Source organism: Vicugna pacos, chromosome 6 (genome assembly GCF_048564905.1).
Source record: "Vicugna pacos chromosome 6, VicPac4, whole genome shotgun sequence".
In the NCBI taxonomy this organism is placed as follows: Eukaryota; Metazoa; Chordata; class Mammalia; order Artiodactyla; family Camelidae; genus Vicugna; species Vicugna pacos.
The window spans coordinates 95,492,326-95,508,431 of NC_132992.1; the positions used below are offsets into that span (position 1 = coordinate 95,492,326).

Below are 16,106 nucleotides of genomic sequence, written 5' to 3' on the forward strand. Positions count from 1 at the left end.
TGTGAAGCCAAGGACCCTCCCTTGATGGGGTGCATCCCGGGGACTCACCTGGGACTTGGGACACCGCCAGCGTCTTGAGCCCCAGTTTCCTGTATCACGGGGGCTTCTTCCATGGCCCACCTGCTCCAAGGCTGTCACTTGGTTGAGGCTCCAGCTCAGCTGACAAGCTGCAGTCAGGTGTGCGTTCCCCCAGCCCCTCACTGAGACGTGCAGCAGCCAGAGAAGAGGGCGTGGAGAGGGTCGGAGAGGGCCGGGATGTGGGTCTGGAACGCGTTGGCTGGCCTGGGCCGCCTCCCTCTGCTGCGTGTGGTGAACTAGGTGCCACAGATCCTGACGGGGGAAACTCACCTTCACGGCCAGGTGAAGCGCAAGGACCCTGGGCAGCACCGTATTTTTTCTTACAGGAAGCCAGCGTTTTGTCTCCCAAGGTGGAGAACGGCTCATGCTCCTCACAGCAGGACCACACGGAGGTGCCTTCCTGAGCAGCTCGAGTGCTGGGCACCCAGTGAGCAAGCCGAGTGGGGCCGCCCGCGGGAGGGATCCACTCTGCTTTCCAGCAGGTTTGTGACACTTGCTGCCGTTCAAATCCAGGATGCTGTTCCCTCTACGAGGCTCAATCGCTCGATGTACCGTTTAGGAAGAAACACGCTGTGTTGTGAACAGACCCAGTGCGTGTAGCTGAACATTCCCACTTTGTACGTATGGAAGCACGTGCTTTAGACTTAATTAAGCATCGATGCTGGGCTCTTGAGCTGGCTTTCCAGTGCAGTTTAGACCCCCTCTTCAGGAACGCTGCTGAGTGCCTTGGACCTGCCCCCCCATCCCCTCTGGAGTCAGTCGGTTCCTGTGGGTTGGAAGAAGACTGCGTTGTGCCCCAGGGTGTGTTAGTCTCCAGGGGAACAGAATCCGTAGGATGTACCCCTATCTCTGTGTATATGGTCCGTATCTAGAAAGAGACTTGTCGTAAAGAAGTGACTGGCACCATGATGGTGGCTGGAGTCCATGATCTGCCGGGGCCCAGGCCGCTGACGTGGAGAGTTCAGGTCCAAAGGCCGTCTGCTGTCTTCCTGAGAGAGGATGCCTGGAGGGACGTTGTTTGAGATCTTGCATGTCAGAGGATGCCTTTATCCTACCTTTACACTTTATCCTTGGTTTGGGTGTAAATTCTGTTAGAAATAATTTTTCTGCAGATGGTTTAAGGCCATTTGATTGCATGTCCCCCTCAGTGACAGAACATTCTAGAAGCACCAAAGGAGCTCAGACAAGGGAGTGACCTCTCCCTGCCCATGCCCACCTCTGAGGGCTCGACTGGAGTGAAGGTAACTTGATGGAGAAGGGGCTCTTTTCACCAAGTGGTGGTGGAGCACCTGCATCCCAGCAGGAAACGAGCTGAGGCGCATGCTCACACTGGTCATGAAGTTAACTCACAGTGGGTCATTGACCTCAATGCAAAAAAGGGAACTATGGGAATCTAGGTGACCTTGACTTCGGCGAAGAGTCAGTAGGTACAACACCAAAAGCGCATTCCACGGAAAAGAAGTCACTAGCTGAACTTAACTGAAGTGGAAATGCCTGCCTGTGGAAGACACTGTCGAGAGAATGAAAGGCAGGCCATGGACTGGGAGAATCACACATTTGCAAACCTCGTATCTGATGAAGGACTCGTGTCCGCAATATGCGGAGAAGTGTTAAAAGTCCACAACAAGGAAACAAACGACCCAGTCAAAAGTGACTAAAAGCCCTGGACAGACCTCTCACCTAAGAAGACTCACAGATGCAGAGAAGGAAGCACAAGTTTCCTCCACATCCGACGTCGTTGGAGGCTGTAAGCGAAAACAAGGAAGACCACCACGCAGCTGTTAGAACGGTGGACGTCCAGAAGCAACACCGAAACCCGGCACCTCCCGACGCTGGTGAGGGTGTGGGGCAGCAGGAGGCCTCCTCCGCTGCGGGTGGGTGCAAACGGGAAGAGCCCGTCTGCAGGAGAGCTCGGCAGTTTCTCCAGAATCTAAACCTAATCTTGCCATACAACCCGGCAACTGCATTCCTAGATACTCACCTGTTCAAATGGGCTGAAAACTCATGTCCACCCCAAATCTGTGCAGCGATGTGTATGGTTTATACATGTCTACAGATGCTTCATTCGTAGCTTAATTCAAACTTGGATGCGCACAGGATGTCCCTCAGTAGGTGAGTGGATGCATCCAGGCAGAGGAACAGGATTGCAGAATAAAAAGGACGAAGCCGTCTGTGAAGAACTGATTTTTTTCATCATTGTATAGCATCCTTCTGGGTCTCTTATGACTGTTTTTACCTTCAAGTCTATTTTGTCCAAGTGTACGCATCCTTGCTTCCTTTTGTTTGCCTTTTCCATGGAGTACGTTTTTCCATCCCTTCGTGACCAGCCTACATGTGTCCTTAAGCCTAAAGTGAGTGCCTTGTGTTGGCACAGATCTGGGCCTTGCTTGTTATCCACTCAGCCACTGTATATCTTTTGCTCTGATAATGTAATCCATTTACATTTAAGGTAATTGTGGCAGGGAAAGGCCTATTATCACTGTTGTTTTTAATAGTTCTCTGCCTGTCTTGTAGTGAACTTGTTCCTCTATTCCTTCTTGCTTCTTTCTTTTGTGCTTCATTGATTTTTTGTGGTGATACCCTTTGATTCTGCCGTGATTCAATAGGTATAAATTTTCAGTTATGCAGAATGAGATCTATTCCGAGGCTCCGTGTGTAACATTGTGCTGACGGTTTACAACACTGCATTGTGCACCCAGATACTTGTTAAGAGAGTAGATTTCGTGATAAGGGCTCTTCACATACATGTGCTGCTCCCCCATCCCAATAAACCCAAAGCACAAGGAAACTTTTAGAGGAATGGATATATCGACTACCCTGACAGTAACGATGGTTTCACAGGTGTCTGCATATGTGCAAACTCAGATGTACCTCGAATATATGCATTTATTTTGTGTATCAATTGTATCTCAACAAAGCTGTTGAAAAAAGAAGTTAGTAGGAGAAGCAATGGGGGGAGGGTATTGATCAATGATAGAGCGTGTGCTTAGCATGCATGAGGTCCTTGGTTCAATCCCCAGTATCTCCATGAAGGAAAACTAATTACCCTCCCATAGTCCCCCAAAGTAAGAAACGACCATTAAAAACGAAGAAGAAATGAGCCATTGAGGCACAAAAGGACATGGGGAAATGACAATGCGCATTGCTAAGTGAAAGGGGCCAACCGGAGAAGGTTATGCTCACTGTGAGATTCCTACTACACGGTATTTGAAGGAGCTCACCTATGGAGACAATGAGAAGGCGAGTGGCTGCCAGGAGTTTGTGTGGGAGGGGTGGGGAATGAGGCGGTGAGGTACAGGGGGTCTTCAAGGCAGTGAAATTGTAGTGTGTGTTGCTGAAATGGTGGACCGATGGGCAGCAGCCTGAACAGTGTACCTGATCAAGGCAGTTCCATGGACAGCAGCCTCGGGGCCTCTGGATGCAAATGACACCATGCATTTGTCAAAACTCATAGAATTGTGCAGATAATAGTGAGCCATGGTGTTGCCTATGGACTTCAGTTAATCATAATGTATTAACTTGGTTCATCACTTCTGACAAATGTAGCACACTGGAGTAAGATATTCACAACAGGTGAAACTGGGTGTATGTGTGGGGCACTGGAATTTATGGAGCTCTGTGGACTTTCTGTTAGCCTGAAACTACCCTAAAAGGGCAAAGTCTGTTTAATCTAAAAATATCATTACTCCGTGCAGAGCAGCAGAAGCAGGACCGTGGACAGTAGCTGAAACAGCCTGCTAGTCCGCGTCAGGACCACGGACAGCGGCCTGGAAGGCCTTGGGTACACACATGGCTCAGCCATTGCCTGACGTGGAAAAGGCCTCATGGACAGCAAATGGGCCCTGTGGAACGCAAGGTAGTTTCAGAGGAAGAACGCAGCCTGGACCAGCGTCCCAAGACCTCGTGTGTCTCGGGGCAGGAGCCATGTCCATCTTCGTAACCTGAGTACTCTTCTTGGCCCAATGTCTTGGAGTCACGCCCCACAGAGAAGCATGATTGATCCCAAGTGTGGTGGGTGGAATTTGAAGATGGTTCCTTATTTTGATATGAATTTGTGTATATACATAGATTTAAGTTAAATACACTTCACTGAGAAAGTTATATTAGTTTCGGGTGGACAACATACAAAATGGTGATTGAATACTTTTAGAGAGTACATTCCACTTGAAGTTATTAGAAGCACTGACTATACTCCCTGTGCTGTACAATACATCTGGGTAGGCTTTTTTTTTATACATTGTAGTTGTGTTGCTTATTTCTCTGTCCTTATGTTGCCCCTTCCCCCTCCCCTCTGTGCACTGGTAACCACTAATATTATCAGTCTATCTGTGTTCTGTTTCTCTTTTGTTACATTTATCTCTCCTTCAATTCTAAATGGTAAATTTTTTTGGGTAGTGTCTCCTACTTTGTAGACTTTTTCCGTGCAGCATTTGAAATGTAGGATGACTCTCTTGTCCAGACTGCAGGGTGTTTACAGAAAAATCAACTGATAACTTTGTGTTGGTTCCTTGTATGTGACTCTTTAATGTTCTCTTTCTGTCTTCAGAATCCTCTCTTTATCCTTAACTTTTGCCAACTTAATTGTGACGTGTCTTGGTGTGGGTCTCTCTGGGTTGTGTTTGTTTGGGACTGTGTGATTCCTACGCCTGGAAATGTCTCTCTTTCTTCATGGTTGGTGAGTTTTTGCCATAATTTCACTAAGTACATTTTCAACTTCTCTCTCTCTCCCTTCTGCTTCTGGGACCCCGATCATGCCGAAGTTAGGACAGTTGATGTCGTTCCATAGATTCCGTCAACTGCTCTCAGTGTTAAAAAAGTTGTTTTTCCTTTTGTAGTTCTGACTGGGTAATTCCCATGGTTCTGTCTTCCAGGTCGCGTGGGGTCTCCGGTGCCACCTAGTGCCCTGTTCGCCCCTTCCAGTGTTTTAAGTTTTAGCCATCGTACCCCTCTGGTGAGTGGTTCTCTTTTTATATTTTCCAGGTCCCTGTAAAGGTTCAAACTGTTTTCATGTGTCCTTTTCCCTAACTTGGTTAGCATTCATATTACTAACGCTCTCAAGCTGCCCACTCCCCAGGGAAGACCTGCGTGCCCATGACGTGTCCCCCTGTCCCGGGTCCCCTCCCCGAGGCTGCGTTCCAAACCGAGTACCTCTCTTCCCTCCCTACGTGACTCCTCGTGGACCTTTCTTCAGCGCCTTGGCTGTACAGGAGTCTCTCTGCCAGTCTCCATTTTTCTCCAGTGAGACGTGGTCCACATGTAGATGTAATGTGAATGTGCTCTGTGTCCTTCTACTCCACCGTCTCCGTCTCCTCCTCTCATAACCAACCTGTTCCGTCCACCCCCCCCCCCACCGTGTGACAAAGGACGTGTTAGAGGTGATGCTACATACCTCAGCGTATAAGCTGCAGGACACCCAAGGCGGAGGTTATTCATCAACACGAGACGTGAACATCAGCCGAAGGTACGTAAGGTGGGCAATGGGAGTTGAAGCCTTTCTTGGAGGAGGGTTGGCATTTTTATATTACATCTGAGGTAATTCCCCTGCATTAGGTGGAAACACAAAGTGTATTGCTGCCTTTTAATCGGGAAGCTTAACGTGGTGCACGGTGGCCGACAAGCAGTGGGTTGTGCTGTTCTTGTTCTACGTCAGGTTAGCTAAGCCGTGAGCAGCTTTCTTAGCGTTCCCTTCCCTTCGTGTGTCTCTAGGTTAGGGTTGTCCAGAAGAGAAGTTTACACCTGTTGGAGAGCAAACTGAAGGAGCAGTCCCTTGGCTGGGGGGCTCTGCTACAGCCGTGCACGTTGTCACTGACCGGCACCCTCACGCCGTCAGTGTGGAGAAGCTGCTCCTCCGGCGCCCGCCGGCCTCCGCAGGGGTCCAGCCCTGGGCCAGGCAGGTGTGCAGCTCCATCCTGCTGCCACCGGTTTCTTCCACAGGGAGAGACACGGGCCCCAGGTCTTCCTGAAGGCTTTCAGATTTTATTTAACGGGTTAGATTTCTCCTGCTGCCACCGGTTTCTTCCACAGGGAGAGACACGGGCTCCAGGTCTTCCTGAAGGCTTTCAGATTTTATTTAACGGGTTAGATTTCTCCCGTTTAAAAGAATAGGACTTGCCCCCAAGAAAGTGTACCATGTTAAGCCTTTCTCCGGGTTTTGGGGACAGCAAATGCATTCATAAAGTGCAGTCACGACCGCCCGTGTCTCCATAACTCTTCCCATCTTTACGTGTGAAACCCTATGCCCGTAAACAACAACCCCCCGTTCTCCCCCGGCTGCAACCACTTCTGTGTTTTCTCCTTCTGTGAATGCGGCCACTCCTAATCGCTCACCCGAGTGGAATCGCACACGATTCACCGTCTTGCCCGCGGCTCACGGTACGCGTTCCGATGTCCTCCAGGTGCCCCCGTGCTGTCACACACGTCAGAGTGTTCTTCTTTCTCGGGGCAGTACTGTTCCATTGTACGCTCAGCCCACATCGTGCTCATCTGTCCATCCCCGGAAGGACACTCGAGTTCGTGCCTCGTGGTAGGTCTTGTCAACGGAGTTGCTGTGAAGTGGGTGTTCAAGTGCCTCTTTAAGACCTGTTGTATGTTCGCTCGGGTTTATTGTCAGCAGTGAGATTGCTGCAAGTGTGGTAGTTGTTTCTGAAATGTCTTTGAGGGGCTTCCAAACCGTTTTGCACAACGGTAATGCCATCTTATGTTCTCACCAGCAGCGCACAAGGGTTTCTTTTCTCCACATCCACGGACACCACACACGGACAGCAATCCAGGTTTTCAAAGCTCAGACCGGCAGGCGTTCCCCTTGGAGTGCGGGAGGAGGGGGGACCTGGTGGGGGCCCAGGAGCGCAGTGGGGTGGCAGCCCAGGGTGTGTGTGTGTGTGTGTGTGTGTGTGTAAGATGTGGATGGGGGTGCGGGTCGGATAGGTGAGACACTGACAGGAGTGTGTCGGAGCTATTGCCCGGGGCAGCGCCCCTAGGGGTCAGGAGCAGCAGAAAGCTGAGCTCAGGCTCGCACCGGTGCTGACACAGGGGCTCAAGGGAAGGCGTCGGCCACTTCGCTTCCAGGGTCCCAGGAGGGGCTGTGCATGGGGGACGCGCTGTGGCCTGGTGTTGCCCCGGGGTCAGGACGGGGCCCTCAGGCCTGGTGGGGGGCAGCTGTTCTGGGACTGGTGCTCCTCAAGGACCCGCGGGGCCAGCCCGGCATCGAGCGTCCTGGTGTCCCCGTGGGAATGTGTGGCTGGAGGCAGATCCGGGCTCCAGGGGATGGAGGTGAGGGGCAGGGCCTGGGGCTGGGCATGCTGCAGGGACCATAGGCAGGTTCAGCTTGTTGGTTAGGTGTTCCGTGTGAGGGAAATGGCGAGTGGGGGAGACCCCCAGGATGGCTTCCGGAGCACCCTGGAGGCAGAGGGTGCCCAGTGTCCTCACGCCTGGCAGGGTCCCTGAGGGCCGGCGATGCCCCTGGACCCGGCTGCCCGCCCCATGGCCTCACCGTCTCTGGTGCAGAGCCCACTGGAGCGAGCTGTCCCTTTCCTGCATGAAGTTCTCTGTCTTCCTCTGGCTGTCTGTCTGTCTGTGCCCACAGGAAGCTGGAATGGCCCTTTCCACTCAGTGCTGGTCCCAGCTCCCCTCCAGGAGCCTGTCCTGCTGGCCTCCCCTGGGGCCGTGGAGGCACAGACTCGGCACGTTGATTTCGCCCCCTCTTCCCTGACACACTGAAAGGCTCACACAGACACTTGGACAATGTCCAGCCGCCCAGGGCCGCGTCCCGTGGATGACTGAGCTCTCCTGTAGCGCTGGCCTGGACCGCCCAGCAGAGCCAGCCCTGACCAGGCACTGGCCTCCGTTTCCTGGAGCATTTCCTGCGAAGGGCAGACAGCTGTGGATCCTGTGTCTGCCCTCTGGGGAGTGCTGTGTCTCCTACAGCCCGGGACCTGAGACTGTTCCTTTGAGATGGAGCCACCAGGAGGGCCTGGAGCTCAGGGTCTGGCCTCCCCGGAGGACCGAGTCCTGACTGCGTCCCTGCAGCCTTGGCAGCCGGTGGGCACAGTGGCCTTCACGCTCCTCGAGCTGGGACGTGCTGCTCCAGGACGGGAGACAATCATTTCTGTGGTTCCAACCCGACTGCGGTGCGTGTTACAGCAGCCGTGCTGACCAGGCGTCCGACCCCTGGGACTTGCTGCTGACTCCGCGCCCCCAGGGAACCCCAGGGATGGGTGTGGTGGGGGGAGAGCTGAGGCCTGGGGCTGGGAGGGTGTGGCGGGCGGCCAGGCTGTGGAGTCCCCAGGGGAGGGGCCGCAACACAGAGCGACTGCCAGGGAGCTATGGAATGGTAAAGGATGCTTTATTGTCTAGAGAACCGAAAATATGAGAAGCCAGAGTCTCGCAACAAAAACCCAAACCAAAGAGAAACAGCGCAGAAAGTTCATGGGCTCCAGACGTTTAGAAAGGATGCACAGCTCCCCAAGCCAGGCCTGGCGTGACCTCTGGCTGTAGCGCGCCCCCTCTCCCCCGCCACCACCCGGCAGTGGGGCCTGCCCCTCCCCATCCAGGGACAAGACAGGAGAGGCCCAGGGGTCTCGGGCCGGGACGCCGGGGTGTCGGGCTCCCTCCTCCCGGGGTCGCCTCTCACCCCACCCCCCGGTGCAGGGGAGCTCCTGCTGAAGGTGACTCAGGCCGCTGGCCAAGGGACAGGCTGGCTGCGGCCACTGCCCTGTTGTGCCAGTGTCCCTCTTGCTGTGTCCAGCGAGGCTGTGTCCTGCCCCTGGGGGACCCGGTCACCAGTTCCGTCTCTGGGAAGCTGGAGTGGGGAGACCTCACTGCCGTTCCTGGCAGGCCTGGCTCCTGTAGGGGCCATGGGCCCAGGCCCTTCTCAGAGCTGAGTACTTGGCTGACCGTTGGTGGCACATCCAGAAGCTTCCCTGCTGCGAGACGTTGGCCAGGGCTGCATATGTTCCCACCAAGGATCTGACACAGGCACCTCCCCTTGGGGACCCTGCTTGATGACCAATCTGATGGTGTCCACAGAGCTATCCCTGCCCACTGCCCCGGGATGCCAGCCTCCTGCTCATCCAAGGGAACCTGAGGGTGCCCCGGGCACTCCCGGTGAGGACAGGCAGACCCCTAAGCTCAGGTTGGTGGTAGCACCTGCTGCCCACCTGGCCCCTGAACGTGAGCAATGTGCAGGGTGTGGTCAGTGGTTGCCTTTAAGTCGGAGGATGGAGGTGCGGGTGAGCATGGCCGAGAGCTCAGAACTGGCAGGGCAGCGGGCGGAGTAGTGGCTGAGCAGCTCGGAGTGATGAACGGGGTACCTCTGGGGCCTGTGGTGGCCGTGGACACCCCCAGAGGACACGCTAGGCCCCCTGCCCGATCATGTTTCTGTAGTCTGGGACGATCGTCTGCTTCAGCTCCAACACCGAGGAGAAGATCCACTTCACCTGCAGGGACGGCGGGTGTGAGCACAGCCGGGGCCCCCATGCCAGCTTCCCCCAAGGACCTGGCCTCCCAGCCCTGGGACTGCCGGCCGCAAGTGTGCTCAGGTGGGGTGGCGCGAGGACTACATGGGCACAGCCGCGGACAGCGAGGTCCCGACCAGGACATAGAGGGACAGTGAGAGAATAGAATGGACTGGAGAGACAGAGGAGGACAGACAGTGGACAGAGAGGACAAGAGGGGAGAGTGAGGAGACAGTGACGGGACTGTGAGGGGACAGGAAGGGGACAGGGAGGGACATGGAGGGACAGGGAGTGGATAGGGAAGGCGGACTGTGCGGGCACCGTGTGGGGACAGCAGGCACCGCTGGCCTGGCCCGCCCACCTTGAAGAGGGTCACTGTGGCGCTGTAGCACACGCTGAGCAGGAAGAGGGTGATGAATATGGAGATGGTGGTCCACAGCCCGTCCAGCTCCCCGCTCTGGGCCTCGGCACAGCTCTCCTCCTCCAGGAGTGGCTCTGGACAGGGAGGGGGTGTTCAGCTCTGTGGCTGCCCGTCACGTGCCAGGGCAGGGTCAGTGGCGCCTGGGGTGGGTCCCTCTGTGACAGGGCGGGTGGGGCACTAGGATCCCCCTGGGGGGCTGGATCAATGGTTCCCTTAGGTCAGTCCCTGGGCAGCGACCTCGTGTCCCCCATTCCTCCAGCTTGGGCCTCAGTCTTGGCCGGACTCCTTGGGCCCAGATCTCGGCCTGGTCAGTGGGGGCCCCTATCCTCTCCTCTGCTGTGCCTTTCATGGGGTCCTCTGTGGGGAGGGTGCCCTGACCCCTGCCTTCCCTCCCACTGGAGGCCAGGCCTAGAAGGCAGGGTCTGCAGAGCAGGGCTGTGGTGGGTCCTACTGCAGGGAAGGGCGGAGGCAACCTTGGGGTGTCCTTGTGTGCCCAAGGGGGTGGGGTCGGCGTGCTAGGGACCAGTGGGGTGTTGGGTCTCTGTGTGTTGAGGAGGGGGTGCAGGTGTTCTGGGGAGAGGAGGGGTGGGGGTCTGAGCTGACCAGTGTGGTCAGAGTGTGGTCTGTGCTGCTGGGGCTTTGAGGAGTGGGGACCAAGCTGTTGTCCACAGAGGGTTCATGAGACCCGGCTGCAGGCTCCGGTCTGGCCCCGGGCGGGTACCCCGTTGAGGACCCAGTGAGCAAGGCTGGCCTGTGTGCACTTTTGTGGTTCAGCGCTTTGTGCAGTTGCACAGGAAATGAGTGTGCGTGAGTATGCAGGAGGACGAGGGGTGTGCAGGCTGTTGTGCTCCATGAGAAGGCTTGTTTCCTATGGGTCTAGGTGAATGTCCCCTCGAGTGTACCGTTCTGGCCCGAGAACCTTGCCTGCGGGAATGTGGGGCCTGATCCCCGTGCGTCCTGCGAGCAGGAGGCCTGTGCCCCCATTGCTGGCCTGGCGTGGATCCCATGTTGACAGGGTGTCAGCACGTGGGCCTTTGAGGCCCCGGGGTCGGGAACTGCGGGGATAAGGACCTGCCACTGTCCCACAGTTGGGCTTGGACAGAGGTGGGAAGAACTATGTATTCATTTCCGTGAGGGTCCCTGGGAGGCTCTACCAGTGTCCTCTGCACACTCCAGCCTGAGCAGGTGCTGGCTCGACACTGGACCCTAGGGAGCTGCTGCCTCTGGCAGACCCCATCCCTTGCCTCTGGTCATCCCCAGTCCCCTGATGGCACCAAGGTTGTCCTCAGAGCCTGGGCTGCCCCCGCCTCCCGCAGGCCCGGCGGGCGCCGGAGCTCTGCTCGGAAAGAACCATGACATTGCTGCAGGGCCCCAGGGAGGCCCTGGGTGTTTTATTTCATGCTGGCCTGTGAGGTATGTACACAGGGGTGGGGCTCAGGCCTCCACGCGGGAGCCTGGGAGCTTCGGGGAGGGGGGTTCGCTGGGGTGCCGGGGTGAGGCTCATTTACCCGAAGACTGGGTGATGGATTTCTGGGTGTAGTGGTTGTGCAGGGCCTCGTGCATCACCACACAGGTGAAGGTTTCTCCCTGCTGCCACGTGTTCTTTCCCACCGAGAGCTTGCTGTAGAGGAAGTAGGTCCCGTCGTTGTCCAGCTGGGGTGGCGTGGTGGCGTAGGTGCCCTCTGACTCAGGCTGCCCATTCCTCTGCCACTCAACGTTGATATCAGGTGGGTAGAAGCCTTTGACCAGGCATGTTACGCTCACGGTGTCCTTGGCCAGCTCTTCCCGGTGTGGGGCCAGGGTGTACACCTGCGGCTCCCGGGTCTGCCCTGGGGGGACAGGTGTGTCTGTGAGCATGATGGTAGCTCCAAGCAGACCCACAGGACCCTCCCGCGCCCGTTGTCCGTCCCACCTTTGGCCTTGGAGATGGTCTTCTCGATGGGGGCCGGGAGAGCTTTGTTGTTGACCTTGCACTTGAATTCCTTCCCCGTCAGCCAGTCCTGGTGCTGGATGGGCAGGACGCTGACCACGCGGTACGTGCTGTTGAACTGTTCCTCTTTTGGCCTCGTGTTGGCCGTTCGCACCTCAGCGCCATCAATGTACCAGTTGAAACTGACCTCGGGGTCTTCCTGGCCCACGTCTACCACAACGCACGTGACCTCGGGCCTCCCAGAAATGGAGAGGACGTCCTTGGGTTTCGGGGGGAAGATGAAGACTGAGGGCCCTCCCAGGAGCTCAGGGGCTGGCAGGGAAGACAAGGTGGGCAGTTAGCACCTGGGCCAGCGTTGTCCAGGGCATATGTATTCCCAGCATACCAGGGCTGTGGCCACCCCCTTGAAAAGGTGGTTGGCTTGTCTTACTCACCTGGACATTTGGGACACTTGGATTCTGTTGTAGGATTGGGTTGTGGTTGTGGTTGTGGTTGTGGTTTTGGTGTCTTGGGTTCTGCAAAGAAAGCAGACAGGAGGTTTCTGGGTGAGGGGGCAGGTCTGTTGGGGCGGGCATAGGGCAGGGACGGATTTTGGCAGGTCCAGCACCAGCTATGTGCGGTAGCGTTGTGCAGCCTGTGCCCACCTTGGACCTGATAGAAACACCCAGAGGTCCCCTCCCATAGCCTGGGAGGCCTCCAGGCGAGGAGACCGCTCCTCCTCTGATACCCTGGACAGAGGTCGCCATACTGGCATGTGGTTCGAGCCGGGAGGAAGGCTGACCTCGGTCCTGTCTGGGAGTGGACGCCCTCCCTGAGGCCTGTCCACTTATCCACACGCTTGTCCACCTTGGTGCTGCTGGCCAGGTGGGCTATGTTGCAGATGAAGGTCTTGCCAGTTGAGCTGCTGGCGGGCATGGTTACCAAGCTGCTGAGGGAGTAGAGCCCCAAGGACATGAGAATAGATGGGAAGGTGTGGATGCCGTTGGACACGGCACCTGAGTTCCAAGTCACCTCACCGGCTCAGGGATGTAGCCCCAGACCAGGCAGCCGAAGGCCACTGTGGAGCCAGGCGTGTCCCCGCATCAAGCAGTCAGAGGATAGACCGATGGGGCCTTGGTGGAGGCTGCAAGAATGTAGGCCGTGTGACCACCAGGGCTTCACCCCTGGGAGGGTCCGGGCAGGGTGTCACGAGCCCAGTTCTGGGCACCCCTGAGCCCAGCGCCCATGTGCTTCCAGAATGTCTGCAAACCAGCTGGCCGGCAGGGCCCTCACCACCTGGGGCCTTGTGCCTCTGCAGCTGTGGGTCAGAGCTGGGTGATCACCTGGGTGACAGCCCCCCAGGTCCCTAACCTCCTGCAGGTGCCTGGCCTGACTCAGCCCTGTGTCTGAGTCCTTACCAGTGCTGCGTGCTCCCGGGCAGCATCCGCTGGTCCCCTGAGCTCACCGTCCTGCTGCCCTAGCCCGGCCCTGCCCTAGGTGAGCAGGCCTCTCCTTGGCTTGGTGGGCCTCCACCACACAGAAGCCTGCTTGTGGCCCCTTGCCTGTCCTGTTCTTTGTCCTCCGGGCCCGTGTCTTCTGGGTCAGCTCTGCAGTCAGAGCACCTGGGCCCTGGCCCATGGCCCCTATGGACCCTGGCCCCCTTGGACCCTATCCCTGCAGGTCTCCTCCTTGGCCCCTCCCCTTTCATCCCTGTGGCCTCAGCCAGGCTGCCGAGTCTGTGCCTCGGAGAGCTCCAGTCCCTCTTCTGGTCCTCCAGCTGGAGACCCTCAGCTCACTTCCCCCTCCAACCGGGGCCCCTGACCCCACCCCAGCTCGTGGTTCCCAGATCCCTGTCCTCTGACCTCAGCCCCCTGCTCACTAGCAGCCTCTGAGACTCTTGTCCCAGGAGCATCCGTGGCCCCTGTGAGCATCCCCACAGCCGTCACCCTGGCTCAGCTCCTCATGTGGTTGTACCTTAGGTCCGGGCATTAATCCACTAGTTACAGGGGAGTCCCGCTGTCATGCGGACCCTTTGCTCATTCTCACAATTACAACTGGCTTCCTTGACTACTTTAAGCTGCCTACTGCCCTTCCATCCCCCTGTTCACCAATACAAGCTCTACTAGCTTCTTGGAATTCCTCAGGGCAGAGTCCTGTATCTGCCTGCCCCCAGCCTACAGGTGATAGCTCTGATTGCTCCCTGGAACCTCTGGGGCTGCCCCCTGCCCTCCTAGGCCTCTGCTCCCCTGCAGAAGCTCAACCTGCTCCCTGGAGCCCCTGGGGCTGCTCCCTGCCTTCCCAGCCCTCTGCTACTTGCACAAGCTTTACTTTATTCCTGGAGCCAGTTAGGCTGCCCCCTGCACTCCTAGCCGCCTGTTTAGCAATACAAGCTCTACCAGCTCCTTGGATCTCCTCAGGGCAGTCCTGTACCTGCCTGCCCGCAGCCTACAGGTCATAACTCTGATTGCTCCCTGGAGCCCCTGGGGCTTTCCTCCTGCCCTCCTAGGCCTCTGCTATCCTGCACAAGCTCAACCTCCTCCCTGGAGTCCCTCAGGGCTGCCCCCTGCCCTCCCAGCCCTCTGCTGTCCTGCACAAGCTCAAACTGCTCCCTGGAGCCCCTCAGGGCTGCCCTCTGCCCTCGTAGCCCTCCGCTCATCTGTACAAGCTCAACTTATTCCTTGGAACCCCTGGGGCTGCCCCCTGCCCTCCCAGCCCTCTGCTCCCCTGCAGAAGCTCAACCTGTGCCCTGGAGCCCCTGGGGCTTCCCCCTGACCGCCCAGCCCTCTGTTCACCCACACGTGCTCTACATGCTCCTTGGAGCCCCTAAGGCTGTCCCTTGCCCTCCCAGCCCTCTGCTGACCTGCCCTAGCTAAACCTGCTCTCTGGATCCGTGGAGGCTGCTCCTTGCCCTCTCTGCCCCCTGATCACCTACATAAGCCCAACCAGCTCCCTGGAAACCCTGGGGCTGCCCCCTACCCTCCCAGGCATCTGCTCCCATGCAGAAGCTCAACCTGCTCCCTGGAACCCCTGGGGCTGCTCCCTGACCTCCCAGCCCTCTGCTCCCCTGCAGAAGCTCAACCTGTGCCCTGGAGCCCCTGGGGCTGCCCCCTGCCCTCCCAGCCATCTGCTGACCCGCAAGAGCTCCACCTGCTCCCTGGAGTCCCCCTGGGCTGCCCCCTGATCTTGCAACCCTCTGCTCCCATGGAGAAGCTCAACCTGCTCCTTGGAGCACCTGGGGCTGTCCCTTGCCCTCCTAGCCCTCTGCTGACCTGCCCTAGCTAAACCTGCTCCCTGGATCCCTGGATGCTGCTCCTTGCCCTCTCTGACCCCTGATCACCTACATAAGCCCAACCAGCTCCCTGGAAACCCTGGGGCTGCCCCCTACCCTCCCAGGCATCTGCTCCCATGCAGAAGCTCAACCTGTGCCCTGGAGCCCCTTGGGGCTGCCCCATGCCCTCGCAGGCCTCTGCTCACTTGCATAAGCTCATCCTGCTCCCTGGAACCCCTGGGGCTGCTCCCTGACCTCCCAGCCATCTGCTCCCATGCAGAAGCTGAACCTGTGCCCTGGAGCCCCTGGGGCTGCTCCCTGCCCTCCCTGCCCTCTGCTCCCCTGCACAAGCTCAACCTGCTCCCTGGAACACCTGGGGCTGCTCCCTGACCTCCCAGCACTCTGCTCCCATGCACAAGCTCAACCTGTGCCCTGGAAACCCTGGGGCTGCCCCCTGCCCTCCCAGCCCTCTGCTCCCATGCACAAGCTCAACCTGTGCCCTGGAGCCCCTGGGGCTGCCCCCTGCCCTCCGTGCCCCCTTCTCTCCTGCAAAGCTCAGCCTGCGCCCTGGAGCCCCTGGGGCTGCTCCCTGACCTCCCAGCCATCTGCTCCCATGCAGAAGCTGAACCTGTGCCCTGGAGCCCCTGGGGCTGCTCCCTGCCCTCCCTGCCCTCTGCTCCCCTGCACAAGCTCAACCTGCTCCCTGGAACACCTGGGGCTGCTCCCTGACCTCCCAGCACTCTGCTCCCATGCACAAGCTCAACCTGTGCCCTGGAAACCCTGGGGCTGCCCCCTGCCCTCCCAGCCCTCTGCTCCCATGCACAAGCTCAACCTGTGCCCTGGAAACCCTGGGGCTGCTCCCTGACCTCCCAGCACTCTGCTCCCATGCACAAGCTCAACCTGTGCCCTGGAAACCCTGGGGCTGCCCCATGCCCTCCCAGCCCTCTGCTCCCCGGCAGAAGCTCAACATGCTGCCTG

General features: G+C 57.7%; 2 protein-coding genes, 1 long non-coding RNA gene and 1 gene segment (V, D, J or C); 1 reads left to right on the plus strand and 3 right to left on the minus strand.

Annotated features, from left to right (window-relative positions):
* The window catches only part of LOC102541206 (immunoglobulin alpha-2 heavy chain-like), a 206,450-nt gene that overhangs the window by 58,325 nt on the left and 132,019 nt on the right, over positions 1–16,106 (minus strand).
* Positions 1–16,106, minus strand: part of LOC116279899 (immunoglobulin gamma-1 heavy chain-like) — a 165,011-nt gene that overhangs the window by 28,987 nt on the left and 119,918 nt on the right. The window lies entirely within an intron of this gene.
* LOC140697058 (uncharacterized) lies at positions 4,939–8,261 on the plus strand. Its single transcript, XR_012073875.1, has 6 exons — positions 4,939–5,029; positions 5,442–5,539; positions 5,785–5,972; positions 6,474–6,601; positions 6,789–6,848; positions 7,661–8,261. It is a non-coding gene; the product is annotated as an uncharacterized lncRNA (long non-coding RNA).
* LOC102538064 (immunoglobulin gamma-1 heavy chain) overlaps positions 11,317–16,106 on the minus strand; it is a 235,425-nt gene continuing 230,635 nt past the window's right edge. Inside the window, exons 4-6 of the mRNA XM_072963908.1 lie at positions 12,316–12,422; positions 11,864–12,193; positions 11,317–11,780 (exon numbers count right to left, since the gene is read on the minus strand). Of these exons, the coding sequence (XP_072820009.1) occupies positions 11,452–11,780; positions 11,864–12,193; positions 12,316–12,422 (766 nt within the window). The 3' untranslated portion in view covers positions 11,317–11,451. The remainder of the gene's footprint in view (positions 11,781–11,863; positions 12,194–12,315; positions 12,423–16,106) is intronic.